Genomic DNA, 26,422 nt, shown 5'->3' with positions numbered 1-26,422 from the left:
AGGCACAAGGGGTGCCCTTTCAGGCATTCAGTGTTTGTTGAGCACCTACTCTGTGTGAGGCAAAATGTGAGGTTTGATGGAGGCATATCCATGAGCATAAAGAGGCTGAGCATAAAGAGGTGCCTGTAATCCCAGCAGTTTGGGAGGCTGAGGGGGGTGGATTGCTTGAGCCCAGGAGTTCTAGACCAGCCTGGGTGATATTGGTAGACCTTATCTCTACCAAAAAAAAAAAAAAAAAAAAAAGGGCATGGTGACATGTGCCTATGGGCCCAGCTACTTGGGAAGCTGAGGTGGGAGGATCAGTTGAGCCCAGGAGGAGTTAAGGCTGCAGTGAGCCTAGATCCTGCCACTGCACTCCAATCTAGGCGACAGAGTGAGACTCTGTCTTTAAAATAAAATAAAATAAATAAAATAAAATAAGAAGCAGAAGGTCAGGCAGGGTGGTGTGCACCTGTAGTCCTACCTACTCTGGAGGCTGAGGTGGAAGGATTGCTTGATCACAGGAGTTTAAGTCTGCAGTGAGTATAATCATGTCACTGTGCTCTAGCCTGGGCAATAGAGCAGGACTTTGTGTTTGATTTTTTTTTTTTTTTTTAAGAGCAGAGAACTAACACTTATTCTGCTCACACATACCAGCCCTGGGCTTGGGTCCATACTGTGTTGGCATGTGCCTATGAAGCACTGAGGATCCCACAGCAGAGACAGGACTGCCGAGTGCCCGGCCTGGTCACTTGGCTTCTCTGGACTTCAGTTTCCACTCCTGAAAAATAAGAAGGTTGGTGTAGATTATCTCTAGCATCTCTTCCTATGTTAGAATTCTGTGAAGTCACACAAAGGAGTGGTTAAGAGTTTCAGCTTTGGGCTGGGTGAGGTAGCTCATGCCTGTAATCCCAGAACTTTGGGAAGCTGAGATGGGTACATCGCTCAAGCTCAGGAGTTTGAGATCAGCCTGGGCAACATGGCAAAAAGCCTGTCTCTACTAAAAATACAAAAATTAGCCAGGTGTGGTGGGTGCACACCTGTGGTCCCAACTACTCGGGAGGCTGAGGTGGGAGGATTGTTTGAGCCTGGGAGGCTGAGATTGCAGTGAGCCAAGATCATGCCACTGCACTCCAGCCTGGGCGACAGAGCCAGACCCTGTCTCAAAAAAAAAAGTTTCAGCTTTGGAGTTGGACAGACCTACATTTGGATCCCAGCTGTCATTCACTAGCTGTGTGTTCTTAGGAAAGTTGCCTTACCTTTCAGAGTCTAGGAGAGTAATAAAAAGAGTAAGTGATAATTATAGCAAGCATTGAGCAAAGTGTGGTACTTGGTGAGTGGTGATGCTGCAGATGATAGATGATTCTAGTTACCCAAATCCCCAAATAGCCACACCACAAGGCGGAAGGTGGTAGGCTCCTCTCCTCTCCTCTCCTCTCCTCTCCTCTCCCCTCCCCTCCCCTCCCCTCCCTTCCCCTGCTCTTCCCTCTGCCCACTTCCTCCCTCCCTCCCCTCCCCTCCCTTCCCTTCCCCTCCCCTCTCCTCCCCTCTGCTCCCCTCCCCTCTACCCACTTCCTCCCTCCCTCCCTTCCCCTCCCCTCCCCTCCTTTCCTTTCCTCTTTCTTTTTTTGACGGAATCTCACTCTGTTGCCCAGGCTGGAGTACACTGGCCACAATCTCAGCTCACTGCAACCTCCACCTCCCGGGTTCAAGTGATTCTTCTGCCTCAGCCTCCTGAGTAGCTAGGATTACAGGTACCTGCCACCACGCCTGGCTAATTTTTTTTTTTTTTTCTATTTTTAGTAGAGATGGGGTTTCACCATGTTGGTCAGGCTGGTCTTGAACTCCTTACCTTGTGATCTGCCCACCTCAGCCTCCCAAAGTGCTGGGATTACAGGCGTGAGCCACTGTGTCCGGCGTTTTTTTTTTTTTTTTTTTTTTTTTTTTTGAGACAGAGTCTTGCTCTGTTGCCCAGGCTGGAGTGCAATGGCACAATCTCAGATCACTGCAACCTCTGCCTCCTGGGTTCAAGTGATTCTGATGCCCTAGCCTCCCGAGTAGCTGGGATTACAGGTGTGCACCACCATGCCTGTCCAATTTTTATATTTTTAGTAGTGATGGGGTTTCACCATGTTGGCTGGGCTGGTGAAGGTGGTAGGTTTCAATGACAGCAGCCTAATGCCATGGGTGTTGGGAGGAGGGAATGATCTGACTCACTCTGGGGCAGGTCTTCCAGTTAGTTCTCCAGTGAATTCTCCTGGGCATCGTGTGGTCTGTCCTCAGAACTGTGCCTCCCTAATGTGGGTGGGTAGATTCACTATCCACTCCATGCTTGAACTATGCCTCAACCTCTCCCTCCCATGCACAGCCAAAGCCCCTCAAAGCTGCTGGTTTTCCTTGACTCTGGGTTTCTCTCCATCACCCACTGCTTCCCAACAGGTCCCCCGGTCTCTGCATCCTCCTGTTCCAGACTGCTAGGACCCCAGCTGCCCATCAGGGACCCCTCTAGAATAACTTAGTTGAGTCATTGTCTGCTTAACAACCTGTGATATTCTCCATGGCTTATGGGATAAAATCTATACTCCTTGGCTTGGCATACAAAGTCCTTTACAGTCCAGTTCCTCCTCTGCTGATATCTCCAGGCTCTTTGTCCCAAGGGCCCATGATCTCTCCTCACCTCCCTTGCACTCCAGTCCCCTTGACAGATTTGCTGTCTTGCGGGAACATCACCTGCTTTCACATCACCCAGCCTTTGTGTGTGCTGTGTCTTCTGCCTGGAGCACCCTTCCTTCCCATAGTCTGTCAGGCAAGCTCACAGCCATTTCTTGGGATCCATTCAAATGTCACCTCACTTGGGAGGCCTTCCAGATCCCCCCAGATTTTCTTGGGTTCCCTCAACGTCATGACCCTTGCCTTTCATAGCATCTATCACACTGACTTTACTTACACATGTACTTCCTTCTCTGGACTGAAAGCTCATTGGTGGCAGAGATCCTTTACATTTTTGTATTCTGAGTGTCTTGAACACAACATGTAGTCAGTAAAGACGTGTTATTGCAAATGTCCATGCATCTTGTGTCTGGCTCAGAATATGGTGTTTTAGACTGGGTGCAGTGGCTCACATCTGTAATCCCAACACTTTGGGAGGCCGAGGCAGGTGGATCACCTGAGGTCAGGAGTTTGAGACCAGCCTGGCCAACAGGATGAAACCCTGTCTCTACTAAAAATACAAAAATTAGCCAGGTATGGTGGCGGGCACCTGTAATCCCAGTTACTCAGGAGGCTGAGGCAGGAAAATCACTTGAACCCAGGAGGCAGAGGCTGCAGTGAGCTGAGATTGCACCATTGCACTCCAGCCTGGGTGACCAAAAAAAAGAAAAAAATTAGAAATCTCTGGAATCAGATCTGGGTTACGGGCCTTGCTCTGCCTTTTATCAACTATGTGGCAAGTGACTGACCTCTACAAACCTCAGATTTGTGATCTGAGATTAATTGCGGGTTAATTGAGAAACCAGCTGAGTGCTAGGACCTAGGAAGTGTTCCACAAGTGACAGTGATGGTTATTGCTCAGTTTTGAATGGAGGAGCTGCCTTAGAATCAGGAGACCTGCACCCCAGTTCCCATTCTGCCCCACCTCCCTGTGTCACCCTAGGCAGGCCACATTTCCTTCCTACTCTCAGGGGCCTGAAGCAGGTGCCCTCTTAGGGTCCCACAGCCTGATGTGCTGTAGGGCCTGAGAAGCGGCGTCGTGGAGGACGAGACGTGTGAGGGCAGGAAACAGTGCTGTGTGTCCAGCAGAGGGCCCTGCCCAGCCCATGGCCGGAGGCTGGGAGGGAGGGCAGGCGAGTGTGATGCCAGACGCCTGACTGGAGGCGGATCCAGCCGGCCAGCTGCCTCTCTGGAGCCCAGCTCTTGGGCCCCTGCACTCACCTGCTCTTCCCGGGGTGGCTGCCTCCTGCTCATTCAGCCATGCGGTGGCTGTGGCCCCTGGCTGTCTCTCTTGCTGTGATTTTGGCTGTGGGGCTAAGCAGGGTCTCTGGGGGTGCCCCCCTGCACCTGGGAAGGCACAGAGCCGAGACCCAGGAGCAGCAGAACCGATCCAAGAGGGGCACCGAGGATGAGGAGGCCAAGGGAGTGCAGCAGTATGTGCCTGAGGAGTGGTCGGAGTACCCCCGGCCCATTCACCCTGCTGGACGGCAGCCCACCAAGCCCTTGGTGGCCACCAGCCCTAATCCTGACAAGGATGGGGGCACCCCAGGCAGCAGGCAGGAGCTGAGGGGTAATCTGACGGGGGCACCGGGGCAGAGGCTGCAGATCCAGAACCCCCTGTATCCGGTGACCGAGAGCTCCTACAGTGCCTATGCCATCATGCTCCTGGCGCTGGTGGTGTTTGCGGTGGGCATCGTGGGCAACCTGTCGGTCATGTGCATCGTGTGGCACAGCTACTACCTGAAGAGCGCCTGGAACTCTATCCTTGCCAGCCTGGCCCTCTGGGATTTTCTGGTCCTCTTTTTCTGCCTCCCTATTGTCATCTTCAATGAGATCACCAAGCAGAGGCTACTGGGTGACGTTTCTTGTCGGGCTGTGCCCTTCATGGAGGTGAGTGTGTGTTCTGTCTGAGTTCAGTTGGGAGGCTGCAATCCAGGGAAGGGGTTCAAAGTCTCCATCAGGTCCTTGGAAGTGGAATTTGTGGGTGTGCAAAACCTGAGTCTTGGAGCTCTGGCTTGCTTCTCCTCTACCGTGGAGAAGGAGACAAATACGGTATTGGTTTCTGGTTGCTCTCAAGAGAAGCAGGCAGGCCAGGGGGACAGGCGGGTGTGTGGGGTCCCTGGGTTCCAGCCCCAGCCTGATCTCCTGCTTCAGGAGCAACCTCAAGGCAGGTCTCTCCCACTTTCTCCAGACCCTAAGCTCCCCTCTCCCTTCCTCAGCCCTTCTCCCCTGTCCCACCCAATATCCCTCTGTCCTTTCTTGCGGTTCTTCTTCTTCCCTCTGTACCCTCTGCGGCTGTCCTGCTCCCACAGCTCCCTTCACCGTCTCCTGCCTCCTGAAGGAGTGCCTGAAGGGAGAGCCCAGTTTCCTTCACACCCGTCTGGATCAAGTCAGCCTCCACTCCACAAGAATACAAGCACCGGAAGCAAAAGACTGCTCTATTCTTCCCTCCCTGCTGGGATTCTCATTGTTACCATTGTCACCATTGTCGTCTCCACCAGCAACTTCCTAGATCCTCTCTGAAAGGGAATACCTGGTTCTGGGCACTGGAGCTAATGGGGGGCTCTAGTCTCAGCTCTACCACTGACATACTGGGTGTCACTGGGCGTCACTGGGCAGGTTGGGAGACCAAGTCTCCCAACCAGGGTGGGTAGACCAGATGGTACTTCCAGCTGGCCTGTTCTACACTTCTAAAGTATACCACTATGCCCTCACTTCTGGGAATGTCTACGATAAGTCCACGGGTGTCAAAGGGTATGTAGAGCATAGAGAGACAACTTAAAACACTAAAGAAATATACTGATGTGTGCATTTATGCAAAACACAGCAAGGCCACCCTCTCTTTATGAGACAAAATAAGCAGTCTTTCAAATTTGGGCTGCATGGAGTGTAATGGAGTGACTGTGGCCTCCCTGTGAAGCTGCTGTTCCTTCGTGAATGATGCTGCATGACAAGGGAGACTTGCCTGGCCGGAGAAGGGCTCAGGATCAGGCACACGGACACAGGTCCTATTCCAAGGTCTGTCCCCACCTCACCATGTAACAATGATGATGTCATAGTTGGACAGACTCCCTGGGTCTCAGCAGTGGGTACAGTCCTTTCCTGTCCTTCCAACCCAGGGAGACTGACTAACAGTGGTCCAAAGGTACTCCACCCTGAAAGAAGACCCTGTGCTGGGCGCAGTGGCTCACGCCTGTAATCCCAGCACTTTGGGAGGCTGAGGCAGGCGGATTGCTTGAGGTCAGGAGTCCAAGACCAGCCTGGCCAACATGGTGAAATCCTGTCTCTACTAAAAATAAAAAATTAGCCGGGTGTGGTGGCACACGCCTGTAGTCCCAGCTACTTGGGAGACTGAGGCAGGAGAATCGCTTGAACCTGGCAGGCAGAGGTTGCAGTGAGCCGAGATTGCACAGCCTGGGTGACAGAGTGAGATTCCGTCTCAAAAAAAAAAAAAAGAAGACCCTGCAACTGGAGAGAGCCTTTGCATCTTAGTTATCATCTCGTGCTCACAACCCATGTGAGCTGGGCGTGCTTAGACACAGGACTCTGAAATTGAGCAGACTAGATTAGAAACTGGGCTTTTCCCATCACCCTCTGTGTGATTTGGTAAATTACTTTAACTGCCTAAATCTCCATTTCTTCATTGGTAAATTGGGGATAATAATACTAATAGCTATCTGGGTGAATTCTTAAGGGATTAAATGGGTGATGTCTATACAGTGCTTAGAATTAAAATCAATAAATGGTGGTTTTTATTTGGGCATGGTATAGAGGAGAAGGGGAAAAGGGCAGACACATATGACCTCTTGCTTGCATGTGGCTGGTAGGTAAATGAACACCTGGCCCTCCCTGACTGTGGGTCCTGACATATGTAATGTCCTCCTGGGCCAGCCCCTCCACACCTCCTGGAGGATAGAGATGATCCACAGGCTGATAGAGAGTCCTCCTTCTAGGCTGGGTGGTGGGACGGGTGGAGGGAGACAACACCCTTTTTCTCTTTTTTTGAGACAGAGTCTCACTCTGTCACCCACAACACTCTTTTTCTTTATTTGAGACGGAGTCTCATTCTGTCACCCAGGGTGGAATGCTGTGGTGTAATCTCAGCTCATTGCAACCTCCGCCTCCCAGGTTCAAACAGTCCTCCCACCTCAGCCTCCCGAGTAGCTGGTACCACAGGCGGGCAGTACCATGCATGGCTAATTTTTGTAGTTTTGGTAGAGACAAGGTTTCACCATGTTGCCCAGGCTGGTCTCCAACTGCTGAGCTCAAGCAATCTACCTGCCTTGGTCTCCCAAAGTACCGGAATTACAGGCGCAAGCCACTGCGCCTGGCAACACCCTTTTATAGGGAGGATCTCAGGATGACGCTGAGGAAGGAGCAGGAAAAGGCAGCTTGGAATAAAACTTGAGATATTTTTGAGATGTAAAATAGAAGGACAGGGCCGGGCACGGTGGCTCACGCCTGTAATCCCAGCACTTTGGGAGGCCGAGGTGGGTGGATCATGAGGTCAGGAGATCGAGACCATCCTGGCCAACATGGTGAAACCCCGTCTCTACTAAAAGCATAAAAATTAGCTGGGCGTGGTGGCATACGCCTGTAATCCCAGCTACTCGGGAGGCTGAGGCAGGAGAATCACTTGAACCCAGGAGGCGGAGGTTGCAGTGAGCCAAGATTGTGCCGCTGCATTCCAGCCTGGCAACAGAGTGAGACTCTCAAAAAAAAAAAAAAAAAAGAGAGAGAGAATGGCGGCGTTTCTACCCAAGCTTAAAGGCTGTGCCTCCACAGGCCTGGGCTCCCCTGCCAAGAGATGGGGTTGGGGTTCTCACAAAGGACACTTGGTGACCGTGCTAAAAGCTGGGGATTGTGTTCCCCATCCAGAAGAGAGAAGAATTTGGACAGGAGGGGGATCTGAGCACAATCTCTGAGTGTGGCCGAGCAGCATCTGACGGTGCGGGAGGGTCCCCTCTTCCTTCCTGCTCTTTGGCACTCTCCTCCCCTGCTGCTCAGGCTGCTTCCTCTTGGCTCACGGGGTGGTTTTCCATGCGCTTGATGAATAGTGTGTGGGCATGGTGGGCACAGGCTGCTCAGAGGGGGGCCACTTCCCCACACAGCCAGGCCCTGGGCTTCTCCGGACAGGGCCAGGAGCAGGACTCTGTGTGTGTGTGTGTGTGTGTGTGTGCGCGCGCGCGCATGCACACATAAGCCATGTTCCCCAAGACCATTCATCCCATGCGTGCACATAATGGGGTGTGGGCAGTGGAAGGACCTGCAAAGATCCAGAACTTCTATGTCTTCATCTTGGTTCTTCCTTGGAGATGATTTTCCAAAGTCTGTCAGAGAGCAACAGGGTCTGTGGGAGCCAGGCCATTCATCCCCCAGCCTGAGAGGCAAAGAACAAGGGGGAAGGAGTCAGGTGTGTGTGTAAACCTCAGCCCCACCATTCATCAGCAGTGTAGTCCTGGGCAAGTCACTCTTCCTGCCTGAGCCTGAGCTTTTTCCGCTGTAAGGTGGTTGATTGGGAATATGATATGTAAAGTTCCTGACCCATAGGAAAAGCTTATTAAATGGAGTTGTTACTATTATTATAATTCATTTCCTTCCTTCCTTCCTTCCTTCCTTCCTTCCTTCCTTCCTTCCTTCCTTCCTTCCTCCCTTCCTTCCCTCCCTCCCTCTCTCCCTTCTTTCCTTCCCTCCCTCCCTCCCCCCTTCCTTCCTTCCTTCTTTCCTTCCTTCCTTCCTTCCTTCCTTCCTTCCTTCCTTCCTTCCTTCCTTCCTTCCTTCCTTCTTTCCACAGGGTTTCGCTCTGTCACCTAGGCTGAATGCAGTGATGTGATCTTGGCTCACTGCAGCCTCAGCCTTCTAGGCTCAAACCATCCTCCTAACCTCAGCCTCCCGAGTAGTTGGGACCACAGGTGTGCCTCACCACGACGGGCTAATTTTTGTATTTTTAGTAGAGACTGGGTTCCATCATGTTGCCCAGGCTGGCCTCGAACTCCTGGGCTCGAGTGATCTGCCTGCCTCGACCTCTCAAAGTGCTGGGATTATAGGTGTAAGCCACCGCGCCAGGCCCATTATTATAATTTCTATGCTTATCACTCCATTCATTGTCTAACTGAGCCAGAAGCCAGGCGTCCTTCCTTGTCCCCATAGGTTTTGACCAAGTGCGTCTCTCTTCCCTCACATCCTGCCCACAGGTCTCCTCTCTGGGAGTCACGACTTTCAGCCTCTGTGCCCTGGGCATTGACCGCTTCCACGTGGCCACCAGCACCCTGCCCAAGGTGAGGCCCATCGAGCGGTGCCAATCTATCCTGGCCAAGCTGGCTGTCATCTGGGTGGGCTCCATGACGCTGGCCGTGCCCGAGCTCCTGCTGTGGCAGCTGGCACAGGAGCCTGCCCCCACCATGGGCACCCTGGACTCGTGCATCATGAAACCCTCAGCCAGCCTGCCCGAGTCCCTGTACTCACTGGTGATGACCTACCAGAACGCCCGCATGTGGTGGTACTTTGGCTGCTACTTCTGCCTGCCCATCCTCTTCACGGTCACCTGCCAGCTGGTGACGTGGCGGGTGCGAGGCCCTCCGGGGAGGAAGTCGGAGTGCAGGGCCAGCAAGCACGAGCAGTGTGAGAGCCAGCTCAACAGCACCGTGGTGGGCCTGACCGTGGTCTACGCCTTCTGCACCCTCCCAGAGAACGTCTGCAACATTGTGGTGGCCTACCTCTCCACCGAGCTGACCCGCCAGACCCTGGACCTCCTGGGCCTCATCAACCAGTTCTCTGCCTTCTTCAAGGGCGCCATCACCCCGGTGCTGCTCCTATGCATCTGCAGGCCGCTGGGCCGGGCCTTCCTGGACTGCTGCTGCTGCTGCTGCTGTGAGGAGTGCGGCGGGGCTTCGGAGGCCTCGGCCGCCAGTGGCTCGGACAACAAGCTCAAGACCGAGGTGTCCTCTTCCATCTACTTCCACAAGCCCAGGGAGTCACCCCCGCTCCTGCCCCTGGGCACACCTTGCTGAGGCTCCAGCAGGGGTGGGGAGGGAGGGAGGGGCCGCCACCCCCGCCGGTGTCTGCTGTTCTTTCCCCATAGGTCTTGCTTTGCTGCCTGTCTTGCTGTCTAGAGATGGACTTGGTTCCTCTTGTCAAGGTTTGGGAATGTCAAAGCCCCCTCCCCACGCAGGGCCTTTCCTGTCCCTTGTGGGGCCTTCCAACCCTGTCCTTTCCACTGGTGGGTGGTGATGCTTCTAGGTCCTTAGAACTGCCCAGAAACTCTGCGTCCCAGCAGCTGGGAGCCAGAACTTTGCCTGCCCTCCCTTGGTTGCAGTCTCTCTTCTTGCTCTCTGCCTTGTAACCTGACCATACTTTAGTTGTGCCCTTCCCAGGCATCATCTTCCAACCCCCAACCTGGGGCTCCATCTTGGAATGGGGGCTCCTTGGGGGCTCCAGCTCAATGTGGCTCACCACACTCTTCTTTTTCTTTTCTTTTCTTTTTTTTTTGAGACAGAATCTTGCTCTGTTGCCCAGGCTGGAGTACAGTGGCCTGATGTCAGCTCTCTGCAACCTCTGCCTCCTGGGTTCAAGCTATTCTCCTGCCTCAGCCTCCTGAGTAGCTGGGATTACAGGTGTGCACCACCACACCCGGCTGATATTTGTATTTGTAGAAGAGATGGGGTTTCATCATGTTGGCCAGGCTGGCGTTGAACTCCTGACCTCAAGTGATCTGCTTACCTTGGCCTCCCAAAATGCTGGGATTATAGGTGTGAGCTGCCGCGCCCGGCCTCAATACACTCTTCTCTGGACCGGATCTGTCCCAGCCCTGGATGCCTCCTCCTACTGGTGCCTTCTTTTCTTCCAGAGGATTTCTCTCTCCTTCCTCCTCCTTTCTTTGGGATCCCCTGGTTGCCCTATCCCAATCTCCCTGTTAGGTGCTTTCCCATAGGAGGCCCTTCCTGAGAAACAATAAACTAGGTAGAACTACCCCTACACCCATCCACTTTCTTGTGCCACATTCTGGCAGGGCCCAGATGCACCTGGGCCTTCCTGGCCTGGCAATGCCTAGGGGTATTTCTGCTGACCTGGCCTGGCCTGTGGCTGATGTTCAGAACAGCCCTGTGGCTCTGGGGACTCCAAGGGTTTTATGGCTTTTGAGGGACAGAGAGGATGGAGGGCTCGGGGAGCCGGGGGACCTAAGTCCTCATCCTGGTCTAAACCCCATGCTCCTTGGGAAGTCAAAAGCCTGGAAAATCTCTCTCCTGGAGCCCTCGTCTCTGCTATGCCCTCTCTCCACAAAGCCCCCCTTGGAGGGAGGCCAGTGCTCTTTCCTCTGTGAGCCCCAGGACTTCCCAACCTTTGTCACTCTGAGAGCTGCTCTTGTTCAGTTTCTTAGAATGGACTGTTTTGCCTGTAGACGGCCCAGCTGCCTGCCCCGGCCTGCCCCCGCCCAGCCCCCACTGCACCACCCTTCCCGCCAGAGCTCCCACTGCCCCCGGCAGACGCTTCATGCAGCTCCTCCTGTGGGGTCTTGCCCTTGAAGTCCCACTTCCCCCAGCCCCACCTCTGGGCCCTTCCAGAGGGCACCATTAGCCTTGTGGGTCCCTGGGAAGCTGGCACAGCATCAAACAGAAGTGATGCCTCAGCCAGGCTACCAATCACTCCCTGCCTGGGAGCTCAGCTTTCCTCAGAACCGCCGCCCCTGTCTGAAGCTCTGTCCTGGGTCCCGCCAGACTTCTGCCCACCAGGCCTACCTAGAACTTCCACACGGGGCCTCAGGAAGGGTCCCGGGGGCCCAGGGACGGGCAGAGGCAGGGGTTCCGAGCACCCGGGGCTCCATTCTCCTCTGTCCACCCACCCACACTCCTTGGCCTCAGCCTGCCCTGTACCCAGGCTTCCCTCCCCCTCTCCTGGGGATCTTAACGGCCTTGTTCTCTCTCCCTGGCACCCACCCCCAGGGCGGGTGATGCCGCCAAGAGAGAGGGAGGCCGTTGCTAGGTGATGGCGCCGCCATGCGCACACCCTTTGTGCTGGGGAGTGACACCCACCCGTTTCTCAGCAGACCTGTTGCCACGGTGACTGAAGCCCTCAGCTCTGTCTGTAGAAACTTCAGATGGCTGGGGGAGCAGGTTGGAGAGGGGACCAAAGGCAGGCCTGTCACGCTGAAGCTCCTAGGGACCATTTCCTCCCCATTTCCCCAACTCCTTCTCCACCCCCCGCCAGGCCTGGAGGCACCACCAGCTTCCTAAGGGATGCAGGAAGGGGCCGGGTGAACTGAGGTGAAGTCCAGGGCAGGGGAGGCAGACCCCTCAACATCCTGTTTAGGAGTCCTCCTCCACAAAGGGTGCCCTCCGCCTCTCCCTCCTGCTGGTTGGTCGACTCAGAGATGAAGGGGGAGAGATCGTGGCTCCAAGGCTCTGCCACTGCCACCTCCCAGGCCTGCCAACGTGAATGGCTTGCAGAATCAGTCAGCAGGCCAGCAGTCTTGGGAAAGAGCCACTGTCCCCGCAGCCTGGGCCAGCTGGGGGAACAATGTAGGGTTTGTTGCTTAGGGGTCCTAGGCTTGCGGTGGGGGTTGGCACATGGTGGGCGGTGGACTTGAGCTGGGATGCTCTGAGATGCCACTGACATGCTTGCTCACCCAAGGGCAGACTTCAGACCAGCCCTCAGATCCTGATGCCAGGTTACGGGGATGAGGGGAGCCTGAAATCCACTGCGTCTCCCTGCTCCACTTGGGAGTCACCTTCTCATCACTTATCCTGGAACCTGAGTGCAATTACTTAAACCCAGTCTCAGCTTCCTCATCTGCAAAATGGGAATAATCTGTCCTTCACAGAGGAGTATGGCCATTTAATGAGACAAGATACATAAAGCACTTTGCATAGTGCCCCAAACCTTTTATTCCTTCCTCCCCTTTGGGAATTCAATTCTCCAGTGTGATGGAGCAAGCTTGGCCAGGGGATTCTTAAATGCATCCAGGTTTTGGCATCAAAGGGCCCCAAACGTGACAAATTACCTATACTCATGGTCTGTTCCCTGTTCACCTTTAATAGGTTGTGTGTGTGTGTGTTTTTTTTTTTTTTAAGAGTTGGAGGGGTCTTACTATGTTGCCCAGGCTGGCTTTGAACTCCTGGGCTCAAGCAGTCTTCCTGCCTCAGCCTCCTGAGTAGCTGGGACTACAGGTGTGTACCATCATGCCTGGCTGAACACTTATTTTTTGAAACAGGAGCTCACTCTGCCACTCAAGCTGAGTGCTGTGGTGTGATCATAGCTCATTGCAGCCTCTGTTTCCTGGGCTCACACAATTCTCCTGCCTCAGCTTCCTGAGTAGCTGGGACTGCAGGTGTGCACTACCACGCCTGGCTAATTTTTGATTACTTGTAGAGATAGGGTCTCACTATTTTGTCCAGGCTGGTCTCAAACTCCCGGACTCAAGTGATTCTCCTACCTTGGGCTCCCAAAGTGCTGGGATTACAGGTATGAACCACTGCACCCGGCCCTTGAACAAATTCTTCAAGTCTTATTAGTACCTGCTGCATGCCGGCACTCTGGAAGGAGGATGCTCGCTTGCTTCCTGGTAACCAGGTGTCTTATCTCAAACCTCAGTCCTCACTGAGGATCACAGGATCTAGAAAGGCACCTCGGCCTGGAAACAGCCCCAGATGAGTGAGATTGCTGGTCCTCTCCCAGGATCCCAGGCCCAGGGCAAACCCAGACAAGCTTGCAGCCAGGAGAGGGCAGGGGACAGAGCCCTGGCCCCCCTTCAACCTCCTTAGCCAGGAGGACATGTCCCATTTTCCTTAGGAGTTGGGAAGTACCCTAGAATCACTTAGCTTCGGATGCCAAATTCCATCCACATTCTTTCCTCCAACTCTCCAGCAGTGGGGAACTGCCTCTCCAGGCAGGGCACTGCTCTGACAGGTCTGATGACTGCCTCCAGGAGGAAGCTCTGGGCACCAATGAAGGTGAGGGGCTGGGGGGCCCAGGATGAGGAGTCAAGATCCCCACTCCCAGGACTACAGGACAATTTGGCTCCTTTTTCCTGCAGTGGGAGGGGTGAGAAGGGCTGGGGTGTTCTGCAGGGGCCTGCTCCATTTTCCAGGGTGAAGGAGAGGCCGAGGGAGGTGGAGCGGGAGGAGGTGGGGCTTACTGTGAAACTGGGTCAAGATGGCCTCGGATTTGAGCAGGCAGGGCCACCAGGCTCTGAGGCAGCAGCTGTGAGCAGTGCCGAGGGAGGACCAGTCTGACGGTGAACGGTGAGGTGGTGGGCGGGGGGGGCCGACTAGAATCAGGCAGAGGAGCGAGGGCAGGCCTCCTACCAGGAAACCCATAGCATTGGCACTAACTGAGAGGCAGCAAAGGCGGTGACACTCGCCCAGGCTCTGTGGGCCCAGCCCTACCCCTGGAGCACAGTTAACTGGTTCTGGGGTAGGAACTGGGGGCCAGAGGGACAGGGTGCTGGTTCTGGCTCAACCTTGGCTGCCGGTGAGATCCAGGGCCTGGGAAAGAGGGGCTGAGGCCTGAACTGGGCCTAAGGAGAGCGCAGCTCAGTTCGCACACAAAACAGCACCCAGCCCTGTCCCTTGCCACCTCTACCCAGCCCTGGGCAGTTCCCTCAACAGAGCTTTGCAGCCCCACGTGGCAGCTGCTGGCTCAAAGCTGGCTACATGAAAGTCTGAAAAGAGAATGAGAAGGAGGTGGCGCAAGAGCCTGGACGCACGTGTGGGAGGCCGTTTTGTGCAGCGCCATTGTGCTCCCCGGGCGGGCACGTGCTCGCGCTCCGTGGCTCTGTTGGTGCCCAGTGTGCAGGGGTGTGCTGGTGGCCCTGTGGGCCTGTCAGGCAACCCATGCCAACTGCGGAGAAGTAACCGGCACCATACACCCCCCCAACACAAAACTGGTCATTTATTTTTGTTGTTGTCATTGTTATTAGGAGGCAAAAAAATGTACAGTTACAAGAATCATTTTCCAAACAGAGGTTAAATATGAGCTGAAAAGTGTAAAAAAGGAAGAGGAACATCACTTTACAAATCATTAAATTAAACAAATAAACAAACAGAACCCAAAGAACCAACCCCCCATGCTGAGTTCTCTCCTTGTGCAACTCTGCAAAATGAGAACAGAAAATGAAGTGGGCCGTGGAGGTGGGGGCCCTGGGGAGGGGCGGGAGCTGGGAGCCAGGAGCAGGCAGGAGGGGGCTGCTGGGGCATGGATGCTGGCTTTCTGCCCCGTGCACCTGGTGGTTTCTGGTACCTGGTCGTACCTGGTGGCTCTACCCAGGCTGGGGACCGAGGGGAGGGGCCCCCGGAGGCCCTTGCTAGCCTGTGGGGTTCAAGCACTGCCAGGACAAGCCAGACTGGGCGGTGGAAACACACGGGACAGGGGGGCGGCCACCAGTGCCCAGGCTGGTACCTGCCGCAGGTGCCAGTCTCCACCTCTCCTGATCTGAACTTGCCCCAAGTCCACCTGCGTCTCCCTCCTTTTCTCCAGACTCTGCCCCCTCCCAGGTCCTGAAAGGGATGCCCTGCAGCATCAAATGGTTGATTTTAGTCTTTGCTTAAATTAAAAAATTAAAATATATATACATATATATACTGTACACACAGGACGATAACAGAGAGTGTTGAAAAGGGAGGTGCAGGAGTGGGCCGGGGAAAAGCCAGGGGCGGGGGCTGTGGCCCAGGGTTGTTGGGAGGGAGCCAGGGCTGGGTGATGGGACAAAGGCAGCAGGGAAGGGTGAGAAGTTAGGGGACCAGAATGGGGGGCAATGTATTTTACAATAAAAACAGGAGTTCAAACCTCAGCAGAACAGGACTCTGGGGTCCCCAGAGGGCCCTCCTCACACTGAGTGAGGAGGGGTGGGCTTAGGGGGACGACGGGGGTGGGCGGGGAGCTCGGCTTCAGGTTTAGATGACGACGGTCCCTGGTCTGAGGGAGAAGGGCTGGAGTCTCAGCTTCTCCGTGACTTTGAGTGTTGAATAAGCCACTGTAGGGTGATGTCTGAGAGGCGAAAAGAGAACAGCTTATAAGGCCTGCAAGTGCTGGCCATGCTGGGGCAGCAGAGGCCTAAGAAACCAAACCTAAGGGTATCACAAGTCCAGAGGTGCCAGGAGGGATGGCGCACACCTGGAGTCCCAGCTACGTGGGACGCTCAGGTGGGAGGATTGCTTGAACCCAGGAGTGGAGTTGGAGGCTGCAGTGAGCTATGATCACTCCACGGAACTCCAGCCTGGGTGACAGACCGAGACACTTTCTCAAAAACAAACAAACAAGAAGTCCAGAGCTGGCAAGCGCCACACGGCCCTGAACAAGTAGTAGCGGAATCCAGGTGCTGGGAAAGAGACAGAGCCACAGCATGTCAGAGCCAGCAGGGACCTGAGAATCACGGGGTCCAGCCCTAGAATCTTAGAAGTGAGGTGGTGAAGCCCAGAGCAGGGATCGATTTCAACCCCAAGATCATACAACCACTTGGGGACGAGCTGGGACAGTGCCCAGAATCTGGGCCGCCCGGCTGCCTTTTCTACCCAAGAGCCACAGGGCTTTGGACTTAAAGGAAAGTTGTGGAGCGAGAACCTTTGAGAGCCACTAAAACACCCAGAAATGCCTCTCCCCTCTCCTCCCCTTTCCCCAATCCTACACACCAATGTTGTCCTTTTCTTTGCAGGAGATGGAGTAGCAGCAGATCTCTCGGTCCTGGATGGCAGACAGATTCCTGGGGGAAACCAGAGTAGAGTCCACTGAGGCTACGCACGTCCAGGGGACCTGGGACTAGGGGACAGCAGGGCCTTTTTCTTAAGAGGCTACAATGGGGAGGGTGAGGTGCCTGAAAAGGTGGGCTCTGCTGCCACCGTGTGGCTAATACTAAGAACAGCAGCAAGCCTAGGCTGTTGGACTGGTGGTTGGGGAATTGGGAGAGCAGAAAGTAATATAAAGAGCCACCCAACTCACATTTTCTCAATCAGCTCCTTCTCATCCAATGCTCCCGGAAGGTCTCGCTTGTTACCCAGGACTAAGACCTATGGAGAAGCGAGGGTGAGGATGAGGTCTAGGGCAGCTGTGCCCAGGTTGTCTGGGCGGTGAGCTGGCCTCCTGGGTCCCGTTTCCTCTCTGCGCCCCTACTATGCCTGGCTTTTACCTGCCCCCAGTGACTTCCCAGCCGAGCTCCCTCCCCATCCCGCTCCCACAGGTCTGCTGACCGGGATGCCCTGCAGCTGAGGTTTGTCCAGTAGGTTGTGGAGCTCGTTCTTAGAGGCCTCAATCTTCTCCTGGTCAGCAGCATCCACCATGTACCTGGGGAAAAGGGCAGGGTGGGGACAAGCATGTTGACACCACAGGCTGGGGTGGTGCAAGGAAGAGAAGGAGCTGCTGCTTGGAGGCCAAAGCATCTGTTGCAGCTTGGTCACTTCAGGATCCATGGGCTACCTGGCCTGGCTCAAGGCAGGTGCTCCGCGGATGTTTTCTGAGTCTATGGGAGTGAACAGCTGCGGGGACTCCTGGAGCCTGCCATTAGCCTCCAAGTGCTACTCTGGGGAAGCCATTACTCATGTGGAAAAGCATGGGCCCTCTGGAATTAGCTGTAAGACCCTCTCAAAGGGACCCACTTATGTTTTCATGGAAAGACTAAATAAGGTTAGAGTGAAACAAGCAAAGGAAACCTTAGAAGATTTCTTTTAGCAAGATACTTTTTGTTATCAGGTTAAAAAGCAACCTATTGTTTATTCTAAACGATCTATTGTTTGGGCATATATATGTAATACATTTTATTATTATTATTAATATCATTTTTGAGATGGAGTCTCACTCTGTTGCCAAGCTGGAGTGCAGTGGTGCAATCTCAGCTCACTGCCACCTCCGCCTGCCAGGTTCAAGTGATTCTCCTACCTCAACCTCCCAAGTAGCTGGGACTACAGGTGCATGCCGCCACGCATGGCTAATTTTTTCTATTTTCAGTAGAGATGGGGTTTCACCATGTTAGCCAGGATGGCCTCGATCTCCTGACCTTGTGATCCACCCGCCTTGGGCTCCCAAAGTGCTGGGATTACAGGTGTGAGCCACCGCACCCGGCCTATTAGTTTTTGAGACAGGGTCTCACTCTGTCATCCAGGGTGGAGTGCAGTGGTGCAATTACAGCTCATTGCAGCCTCAGCTTCCCGGACTCAAGAGATCCTCCCGCCTCAGTCGTCTGAGTAGGTGGGACTACAGGTGCGTGCCACCAGGCTCAGCTAATTTTTGTACTTTTGTAGAGATAGGGTTGCGCCATGTTACCCAGGTTGGTTTTGAACTTCTGATCTCAAGTGATCGGCCTGCCTTGGCCTCCCACTGTGCCCTGCCATTTTTCAATGTTTAAAATTTATTTTATTTTATTTTTTTAAAGACAGGATCTTGCTATGTTGCCTAGGCTAGCCTTAAACTCCTGGGCTCAAGCAATCTTCCTGCCTCAGCCTCCCAAGTAGCTGGGATTACAGGTGTGTGGCACCATGCTCAGCCAAAAAAACATTATTTTTAAAAAGCAAGAGAGGGCTGGGCGCAGCGGCTCATGCATGTAATTTGGGAGGCCGAGATGGGCAGATCACCTGAGGTCAGGAGTTCGAGACCAGCCTAACCAACATGGAGAAACCCCGTCTCTACGAAAAACACAAAATTAGCTAGGCGTGATGGAGTATGCCTGTAATCCCAGCTACTCAGGAGGCTGAGGCAGGAGAATTGCTTGAACCTGGGAGGCAGGAGGTTGCAGTGAGCCAAGATCACGCCATTGCACTCCAGCCTGGGCAACAAGAGCAAAACTCCATCTCAAAAAAAAAAAAAAAAAAAAAGAATCATTTAAATCACACAAAATTCAAGACAGTGGTGACTTGGGTTGAGGGGAGGGAGACAGTTAATGAAGAGAACACACAGGTGTCTGTTTCTTAGATTGGGTAGTGAGCGCTCAGGGCATTTATCCAATAAGAAACGAGCAGCATGCAAAATAAAGGCAGGCCATGGACCGACACTGTGTCATGAACTGAGGATTATGTCTAATACAACCCTGCGCCTCTGAGGTCCTCGAAGGTAGCAGGGCTAGGGGAGCCAGGTAAGGCTGGAGTCTGGGGATGCCTCCCGTGTACTTACACGATGGCGCTCACTCCTCGGCAGTAGCGCTCCCACATGCTGCGGAAACGCGGCTGTCCCCCAATGTCCCAGAGCTGAGCAAGAAGAGGGTGAGATAGCCTCAGTAGTGGGCAGGCCACCAAAATGGTCTCAAATGCCTCCTCCTACTCTGCCCTACTCTCCTCTGCCTCCCTGGCTTTCTCTCCAGTTCTCCCCCCTCTCCATCCCCCTCTCCGTCTACCTTAGAAGTCTTCTACCGTCTTTTCCCAGCTCCTCAGCAGGGGGACCCTGGCCTCTGCCCCACTTGAGCTCGCTCCTCCCAGGGGCCTCCATTGCCCTCCCCAACACACACACAGAGTCCTCTGCACCCCCTAACTTCCGAGCCCTCACCTTGATAGTCACATTCCCTTTGGTGATTTTGCGCATGTTGAAACCCACGGTGGGGATCATGTCCTCGTTGAACTGTCCTGACTGGAAAGAAGACTCAGAATGGGAAACGGTGCAAAAATCGACATGTCCTAGCCACAGACCAAGAGGCTGCAAGAACCATGCAGAGGCCAGGCCAGAGCGTCCTAGGCTTCCCACCGTGGGGTAGTCTTGCATGTCCCGTGCTTTTAGGCAGGATGGGCTATCACCAACCTATGTGTCCCGCCTACACTCGGGGATGCCCTGTGAAGAGACCCACTTTTATCAGTCTCAATCTCTCTGCCTAGACTAGGGGAAAATTCTTCCTCAAGTCTAACCTACATCTCTCTGTAGTAACTGATGCTACTTTCTCTCCAGTGGAGAGGAGGAAGAAATTACCTCCCAGGAAGAGAACTTGAGGCAAGTCATGTTCTAACAGTTAAGGAGGATCTCAAGAAAGCAGACGCATTTTCCAACCAAAAAAGTCAAACTTTTTGGGGCAGAGTATATGGGTCTTCCTGAAAATGTAGTGCATGCCAAGCAATTTCGGGATTATCCATGGTTGGGTTTATTTGTACTGTACTCTAGTTGTTGGGAAGGATAACCCACACTCTATATTGTCTGCTTACTGATGTATGTGTCTCCTCACTAGAAGGAACACTTCCTGGGAGAGGACCCCCATTAGTAAATGTTTGCTGAATACTGGGGGGTTGACTGTAATTCCATTTTCCAAAATCCATTCTGTATTGTCTCTAAGATTTCTGGATTCTTCTAAACCACTTGCAAGCTTCAAATAAGGCCAGACCCAACTCCCTCTCAGGTCATATCTCCATGTTCACGGGTAGGACACTTCTGCTTATCCCCTGGGCTAAAGAGATGGGGCTCAGCCAGGCGCGGTGGCTCACACCTGTAATCCCAGCACTTTGGGAGACTGAGGGAGTGGATCACGAGGTCAGGAGTTCGAGACCAGCATGGCCAACATGGTGAAACCCCGTCTCTACTAAAAATACAAAAAAATTAGCTGGGCGTGGTGGCACGTGCCTGTAATCCCAGCTACCTGGGAGGCTGAGGCGGGAAAATCACTTGAACCCAGGAGGCAGAGGTTGCAGTGAGCTGAGATCATGCCATTGCACTCTAGCCTGGGTGATAGAGCAAGACTCTGGCTCAAGAAAAAAAAAAAAAGAGATGGGGCTCACTCAACTTTGAACCTGAGGGTGATAGCCCTGTTCCTTTTTTTGTTTTTTTGAGACAGTCTCACTCTATCGCCTAGGCTGGAGTGCAATGATGCAATCTCAGCTCACTGCAGCCTCTGCCTTCTGGGCTCAAGTGAGTCTCCTGCCTCAGCCTCCCCGGTAGCTGAGACCACAGGCATGTACCACTACACCCAGCTAATTTTTGTATTTTTAGTAGAGACAGGGTTTCACCACATTGGCCAGGATAGTCTTGAACTCCTGACCTCAAGTGACCCACCTACCTGGGCCTCCCAAAGTGCTGGGATTACAGGGGTGAGCCACAGTGCCCAGTCAAGCCCTGTTCCTTTACCAATGCCCTTTTCTCCCACCAGCTGGCAGGAATAATTTGCCTTGGGTTACATGAAGAAATCAGGGGCCCTGACCATTAGCCAAGATGTAGATGATTGGCTCTTATTTCATGCCTCCAAGTCCACATGAAGACCCCTGATAAGAGTGCTTCGATTCCTCCCCCACCCCCTCTTTTTTTTTTTTTTTGAGACGGAGTCTCACTCTCTCGCCCAGGCAGGAGTGCAGTGGCGGATCTCGGCTCACCATAGCCTCTGCCTCCTGGGTTCAGGCAGTCCTGCCTCAGCCTCCTGAGTAGCTGCAACTACAGGCGCGCGCCACCACGCCTGGCTAATTTTTTTTTTTTTTTAATTTTTAGTAGATACAGGGTTTCACCATGTTGGCTAGGATGGTCTCGATCTCCTGACCTCATGATCTGCCCGCCTCGGCCTCCCACAGTGCTGGGATTATAGGCGTGAGCCACTGTGCCCGGCCCGATTCCCTTTTATCTGCAGGAACCACCCATTCGTCAGGGCCCTAGGATGATGTAAGAACGGAGTACCCAGGACTGACACCCAATGACAAGGTCCAGCAGCGGTTTCCAACCTGAGGCCCACAGTTGGGCTTCAGAGATCCCCTGAACCCCCTGAAATTGTACACCATCTGTGTGTGTGTGTGCAAAGTTTTGTTTGTATGTACATTTTTCTGGAGAAAGGGTCTCTAACTCCTCTCAGATATCAAAAAGGTCTGAGAGCCCCAAAGGTAGGAATCACTGAGGAAGAGGAAATGGCTTCTTCTGGCTAAGCAGGGAGAATTAAGTGTGCTGAAATTACCCAAACCCCAGCAGCATGCTGCAGTCTACCCCATCCCCATCCACAGAGTCTGAGGAAGGAGGCCCAGTTCTTGTTTATCTCTCATCCCAGGAGCGCTTGGATAAGAAACTTGAACTTCTCTGGACCTCAGGGTTTCTGAATGTAAAATTGGGGAGAAGGGTTTCGGTCTCTTAGGAACTGTAAATAAGACTCACAACGTGCTTGGAAATGGTTTCTATATAGCATGGAAAACCATCACTGCTCTTTGACAACTAGAAGATCCACAGGCTACCAAGTAAATGAGAAGCCCAGCCTGGCAGAATGTGACCTTGGCAGAGAGGGATGCTAGGAGGGCCTTCAAGGAGCCAGGCTCCCCAGCACCAGTAGGTCCTGTTCAGCTGTGAATTGGAGATAAGGTGGAATCAGATTATGACTTAATTTTGCTGCAAATGCCTCCCTGTCTCATAGCTCTTTATTTAAGGTTGGAACTAACCTGAAGTCATGCAGCCCAATCTCTTGTCTCAGACTTCAATCCCTTCTGCCCCATCCCCTCTTGGGTCAGTTCCAACTATCAGAAAGTTGTTTATATTGAGTTAAAAATCTGGCTGGACATGGTGGCTCATACCTGTAATCCCAGCACTTTGGGATGCTGAGGTGGGCAGATCACCTGAGGTCAGGAGTTTGAGACCAGCCTGGCCAACATGACAAAACCCCATCTCTACTAAAAATACAAAAATTAGCCAGGCGTGGTGGTGTATGCCTGTAATCCCAGCTACTTGGGAGACTGAGGCAGGAGAATTGCTTGAGCCTGGGAGGCGGAGGTTGCAGTGAGCCGAGTTTGCACCACTGTACTCCCAGCCTGGGCGATAGAGTGAGACTGTCTCAAAAAAAAAAAAAAAAAAAAGGAGAAAAAAAAAATCTATCATTCCTAGAATGTCCACCCATTGTTCCTAAGTCCCCTTGGACACTCCAAGACTAGTTAATCCATAGGACAGTCTTTGACACTTTTATTGAAAATGTGTTTCCTAGGGCAAAACACCTCCCACTTTTCTAGCATCACAACTTTTTCAGAACTCAAAGGATGTTTTAGGTTCTTTGTTTGTTTTCGGCCTCCCAAATTGCTGGGATTACAGGCGTAAGCCACCACACCCCGCCGATGTTTTAGGTTCTTAGAAGCACTGTATATAATTTCTTTCCAGCTCAAATTAACCTGCTGAGCAGCTAGACACACTAAACTCAATTTCTATTTACAGCTAGACCTCATAGGGTGAGTAGAAAAAACCCAATGCCAAAAGATCTGAGACAAACAGAGGCCAAATGAACAGGCAAAGGTAATTCAGAAATCCAGTGGTAGGCACGGGAACAGAGCCCAGGGCTCCCAACTCTTCGTTTCTTACTGGAAGACACTCAACTGTGATTATACACGGGGTGGGCAGAAATGCCAGTGTGGTAGCCCCAGAGGAGCTGAAAATGCTGGAGTGACCAGGACCCTGGAATTCCAACTGCAGCTCACACGGGGTGGTTTTCCTTGGGAAGCCTCTTTAAAGAAGGGAATTTAGCTTGCCTGCTCTTTTAGATGTGGCAGCGGAAGTGGCAAATTTAAGATAAAAAAGGGGACCATGTGGGCTGGAGATGGGGGACTTTTCCTGTACATCACAGAAACTCTTGACCCTGGCATGGGAATTTGGGACTCTCGGGTTCTGTTTCTGGTCTGCTATAGTCTCCAACTCTCTGGATACGATGCTGGTCTAGAGGGGGCCCTCCTGTCAAAGGCTCAACTGCAGACCCAGAAACCGAACCCACCTGGGTACCTGTAGATCCCTGTCCCAGAGCACAGCTGTAGTAACACCCTGGGGAATGAGGAGATACCTAGGCCCAGCTGCATTTCTCACACCTAAACGTCTAGAAGCCAAGCCACCTAGGCCTGCAGAATCAGGTCAGAGTCCAGGTGTTGTGTGCCTGCTCTGGGAATCCAAGAGCCTAAGTCAATGCCAACTTTAACCAGAGGGTCTCTGACCCAAAGGGCAGAGCCTAGGCAGACAGAGCCCAGGGGCGTTAGCTCCGAAAATTACTGTGTCAAAACCGCAGCATTGGCCTGAAGATCTTGCCCTGTCAGATCAGGAGACAGGAGAGAGGAGACAGGAGACACTGGGTCGAGGAAGGGCAGAGGTCATTTGCAGAGCATGTTTGGGAAAGGAAGCCAGTGTTCAATCAGGGTGCCCGCCCCTTGAGCCTTCCATCTGCCTTCATGCCTCAGGTCCAATGAAGTGACATCCCCTGCCTTCTGGGATGCTGAGAACTGTCCGGGAGGCCCATCTTCTGCAAGGCAGGGCAACAACATGACAGGTGGAGGTACCTAGGCTGGCTGGACACATCCCTCTGCTTACCTATCTCATCAGCATCTTTGGTCACTATCTGGCCAACTCACAGTTGTTGGAAACCTCAGCTTTGGGACTGAGGCCAGGTCCCTGGACAACCCCAGTCCCTGTCCCACACTTCCTCGACCCACAAGCCCTGTCTAGCCTAGCTCTGACAGGCAGGCCGCAGCCATTACTGCAGCCTCAGCTCACACCCATGGAGCTCATCTTCCCCTTTTTTTGAGAGAGATTTTAACTCCTTCCCCACCACTCCCCTGGCACTGAAAGACTTACAATCACCCACTTCGGTGTTGACTACCCAAAGCCCTTAGAGCCACTCTCCCAAGGCCCCAGCGGGCAGTGCCCCTGCACCTCATCCTCTCTTGTTGGGAGCACCTCCTCCTGCAACTTCTGAGCCAGACGGAGTCTCCAAACTCCGGTTACCATGCCATCCTCCCTGGACCCCCAGCTAGACACTGCGGGTCGGAGAGAGGTTGGGGAGGAGTCTGGGCTTGAGCCAAGGGCCTCAGCTGAGTTCTCTACCCCCGGGGGATACCTCCCCTCCCCCTCAATAGGGCCGGGGCTTCCTCTTCCGGCAAGGAGGGGTTAAGCCCTCTGGGTGGGGCTGGGCTTGCTCAGACCCCCGCCCCAAGCCTCTCGGCCGTCCCGTCCCGTGACCCTCTACCCGCGGGACAGGAAGGCCCGGGCACTTTCGCTCCGTCATGCCCCCTTGCGCGGGGGCCAGAGGGGGCCCGTCTCAGCCGGCAGCTGGTCCCTCCTGCCTCGAGAGCCCCTCGGTGCCGCCTGCCCCGTGGCACCGGCCCTGTCTGTTAGTCCCCCTTCCCTTGCCCCCAGCCGTGCAGTACCGGCCCGGGTGGGAGAGCGGGTCGCGCGCCGCTCCGGTCCCCCACGGCACGGGCCGTACTAGGCCCCAAGCACTCGGGGCCAGCTCCTCCCCCGCCCGGCGCCCGGCCGTGCCCGGCCATGCCAGGCGGCGACCCCGGCTCAGCAGGGCGCGGCGCGGGCGGGGACAGGCCCGACCCGCGGCCCGCTCCCGGGGACCCCGCACCCGACGCCCTCGTACCGCGATCACGTTGACGAAGGTGGTCTTGCCCGAGTACTGAAGCCCGACCAGCGTGAGCTCCATCTCCTCCTTCCAGAATAGGGCCTTGAACCAGTCCAGCAGCTTGTTGAACAAAGCGATCATGGTCGCTGCCGCCGGCCCCGCCCGGTGTCGGGTCCCCGCCGCCCCTCGCTGACCTCGCGCTGCGGCCCGGAGCGGCCCCTCCCCGGTACGGCCCGGGTCCCGCGGCTCGGTGCGGGCGGAGGCTCGAGCGCGGCGGCCGACGACTCGCTGCCCCGGAATCGGCTCGCCGATGGGTGTGGCTTCAGCGCCCTCCTCCTCCGCCGCCGCCGCCGCCCTGCGCGGCCGGGCCGTGTCCTGCTCGCACCCGAGCGCGCGCTCCTCCCTCGCCGGAGCCAGGGACCAGGGGCCGCACCCGCAGGTGGGGTGAGCAGGGAACCCGCAGGCGTCAGGGGCGGGGGTTGACTGGCAGTTGGCGTCGAGAGGCGCTTAGGAAATGGGGTCTAATTTATTTTAGACCCTGTCCCCCACCGCCGCGCCCTGACTGGCACCCCCTTTCTTAAAGGGGGGTGGGCTCGAGGTGGGTGAGGTCCCGGTTAAGCAGGAGCCTTTCCAGGTTGAAGGAGAGTGTGTCACTCACTTTCCAGGACACGAAGATGAGATCTCTACGACAGGGAGGCAAATGGAGGCTTTTTTGTTCCTGAACCCTTGCCTCTGAGCATCCCTGGGTAGAGTCCCATCCCCTCAAAATGCTCCCAGCGCAGAGGGACAACCGTATTCGGGCCTTTTCATACTCCATCTTGTTTTGTTCACCACAATTTACCCCGACCACTTGTTAGGAAGCCTCTGGCCCCAAGTGAAACGGACGCTTGAAGTTGCTCCCGATTTTTACCAGCATCCCCAAGGTACCGAAGCAGATACAGTCCTGCCAGGGGGCTTCCAGTGAGGAACACCTGTGACAAAGGCAAATGTTGCCCTGTTTTGGTGAAAAGCAGAGTATTCTTCAGGAGGAAAAGTGATAGTTCTCCTGAAGTGGGTGTGGAGTGCCTGCAAAGCTGCCTCACTCCTGCCCCCTTCCTTGCAGGACCCACCCCTAGGGCCTGCTCAGGCAGGCTGACAACCCCAGCTGACCGTCTGGGTAGGCCCAGGCTTCGGGCAGTCCCCAGCCTCTGCTGGCTGCCCGTTGGGATTTGGTTTTCAAATGTAGTCGTATGTAGTCTGTTGTTTTAGTCAAAAGTGGATAAACTATCAATATCAACCATATCTGTCCAATCGACCGGAGTTAGATGACCCCAAATAGTCAAAAAGTTACCAAAGTAGAAGAATCACAAGGTTTGGGCTAGAATAATATTCTGGTTTTTTTTTTGTTTTGTTTTTCTTTTTTTGACAAGAGTCTCACTGTGTCACCCAGGCTGGAGTGCAGTGGTGAGATCTCGACTCACTGCAGCCTCCACCTCCTCAGGCTCAGGTGATTCTTCCACCTCAGCCTCC

The 26,422-nt window shown here is 54.1% G+C and overlaps 2 protein-coding genes across 5 annotated transcripts; one reads left to right on the top strand and one right to left on the bottom strand.

Moving 5' to 3' along the window:
- The first annotated feature begins 3,789 nt into the window (after positions 1 to 3,789).
- On the top strand, positions 3,790 to 14,739 carry GPR37L1 (G protein-coupled receptor 37 like 1). 3 transcript variants are annotated; one of them, XM_025384562.1, is made up of 3 exons: positions 3,842 to 4,307; positions 4,461 to 4,578; positions 8,883 to 10,662. In XM_025384562.1, exons 1-3 carry the CDS (start codon positions 3,949 to 3,951, stop codon positions 9,696 to 9,698), a joined length of 1,293 nt encoding a protein of 430 aa, XP_025240347.1. In that variant the 5' UTR covers positions 3,842 to 3,948; the 3' UTR covers positions 9,699 to 10,662. The 3 variants fall into 3 exon arrangements, with proteins under 3 accessions (XP_025240346.1, XP_025240347.1, XP_025240348.1); XM_025384563.1 differs by having other exon boundaries at positions 3,910 to 3,923; positions 4,222 to 4,578; XM_025384561.1 differs by having other exon boundaries at positions 3,790 to 4,578; positions 8,883 to 14,739.
- ARL8A (ADP ribosylation factor like GTPase 8A) lies at positions 14,555 to 25,219 on the bottom strand. 2 transcript variants are annotated; one of them, XM_025384567.1, is made up of 7 exons: positions 24,932 to 25,219; positions 19,147 to 19,227; positions 18,778 to 18,851; positions 16,866 to 16,959; positions 16,618 to 16,685; positions 16,311 to 16,381; positions 14,555 to 15,669 (listed from the first exon to the last, which is right to left on the bottom strand). In XM_025384567.1, exons 1-7 carry the CDS (start codon positions 25,052 to 25,054, stop codon positions 15,620 to 15,622), a joined length of 561 nt encoding a protein of 186 aa, XP_025240352.1. In that variant the 5' UTR covers positions 25,055 to 25,219; the 3' UTR covers positions 14,555 to 15,619. The 2 variants fall into 2 exon arrangements, with proteins under 2 accessions (XP_025240352.1, XP_025240353.1); XM_025384568.1 differs by lacking the exon at positions 16,618 to 16,685.
- Positions 25,220 to 26,422: the final 1,203 nt, after the last annotated feature.

The sequence above is a fragment of the Theropithecus gelada genome, chromosome 1 (assembly GCF_003255815.1).
Source record: "Theropithecus gelada isolate Dixy chromosome 1, Tgel_1.0, whole genome shotgun sequence".
In the NCBI taxonomy this organism is placed as follows: Eukaryota; Metazoa; Chordata; class Mammalia; order Primates; family Cercopithecidae; genus Theropithecus; species Theropithecus gelada.
Note: the sequence above shows the minus strand (reverse complement) of the source record. Positions and strands in the feature narration are given on the sequence as shown.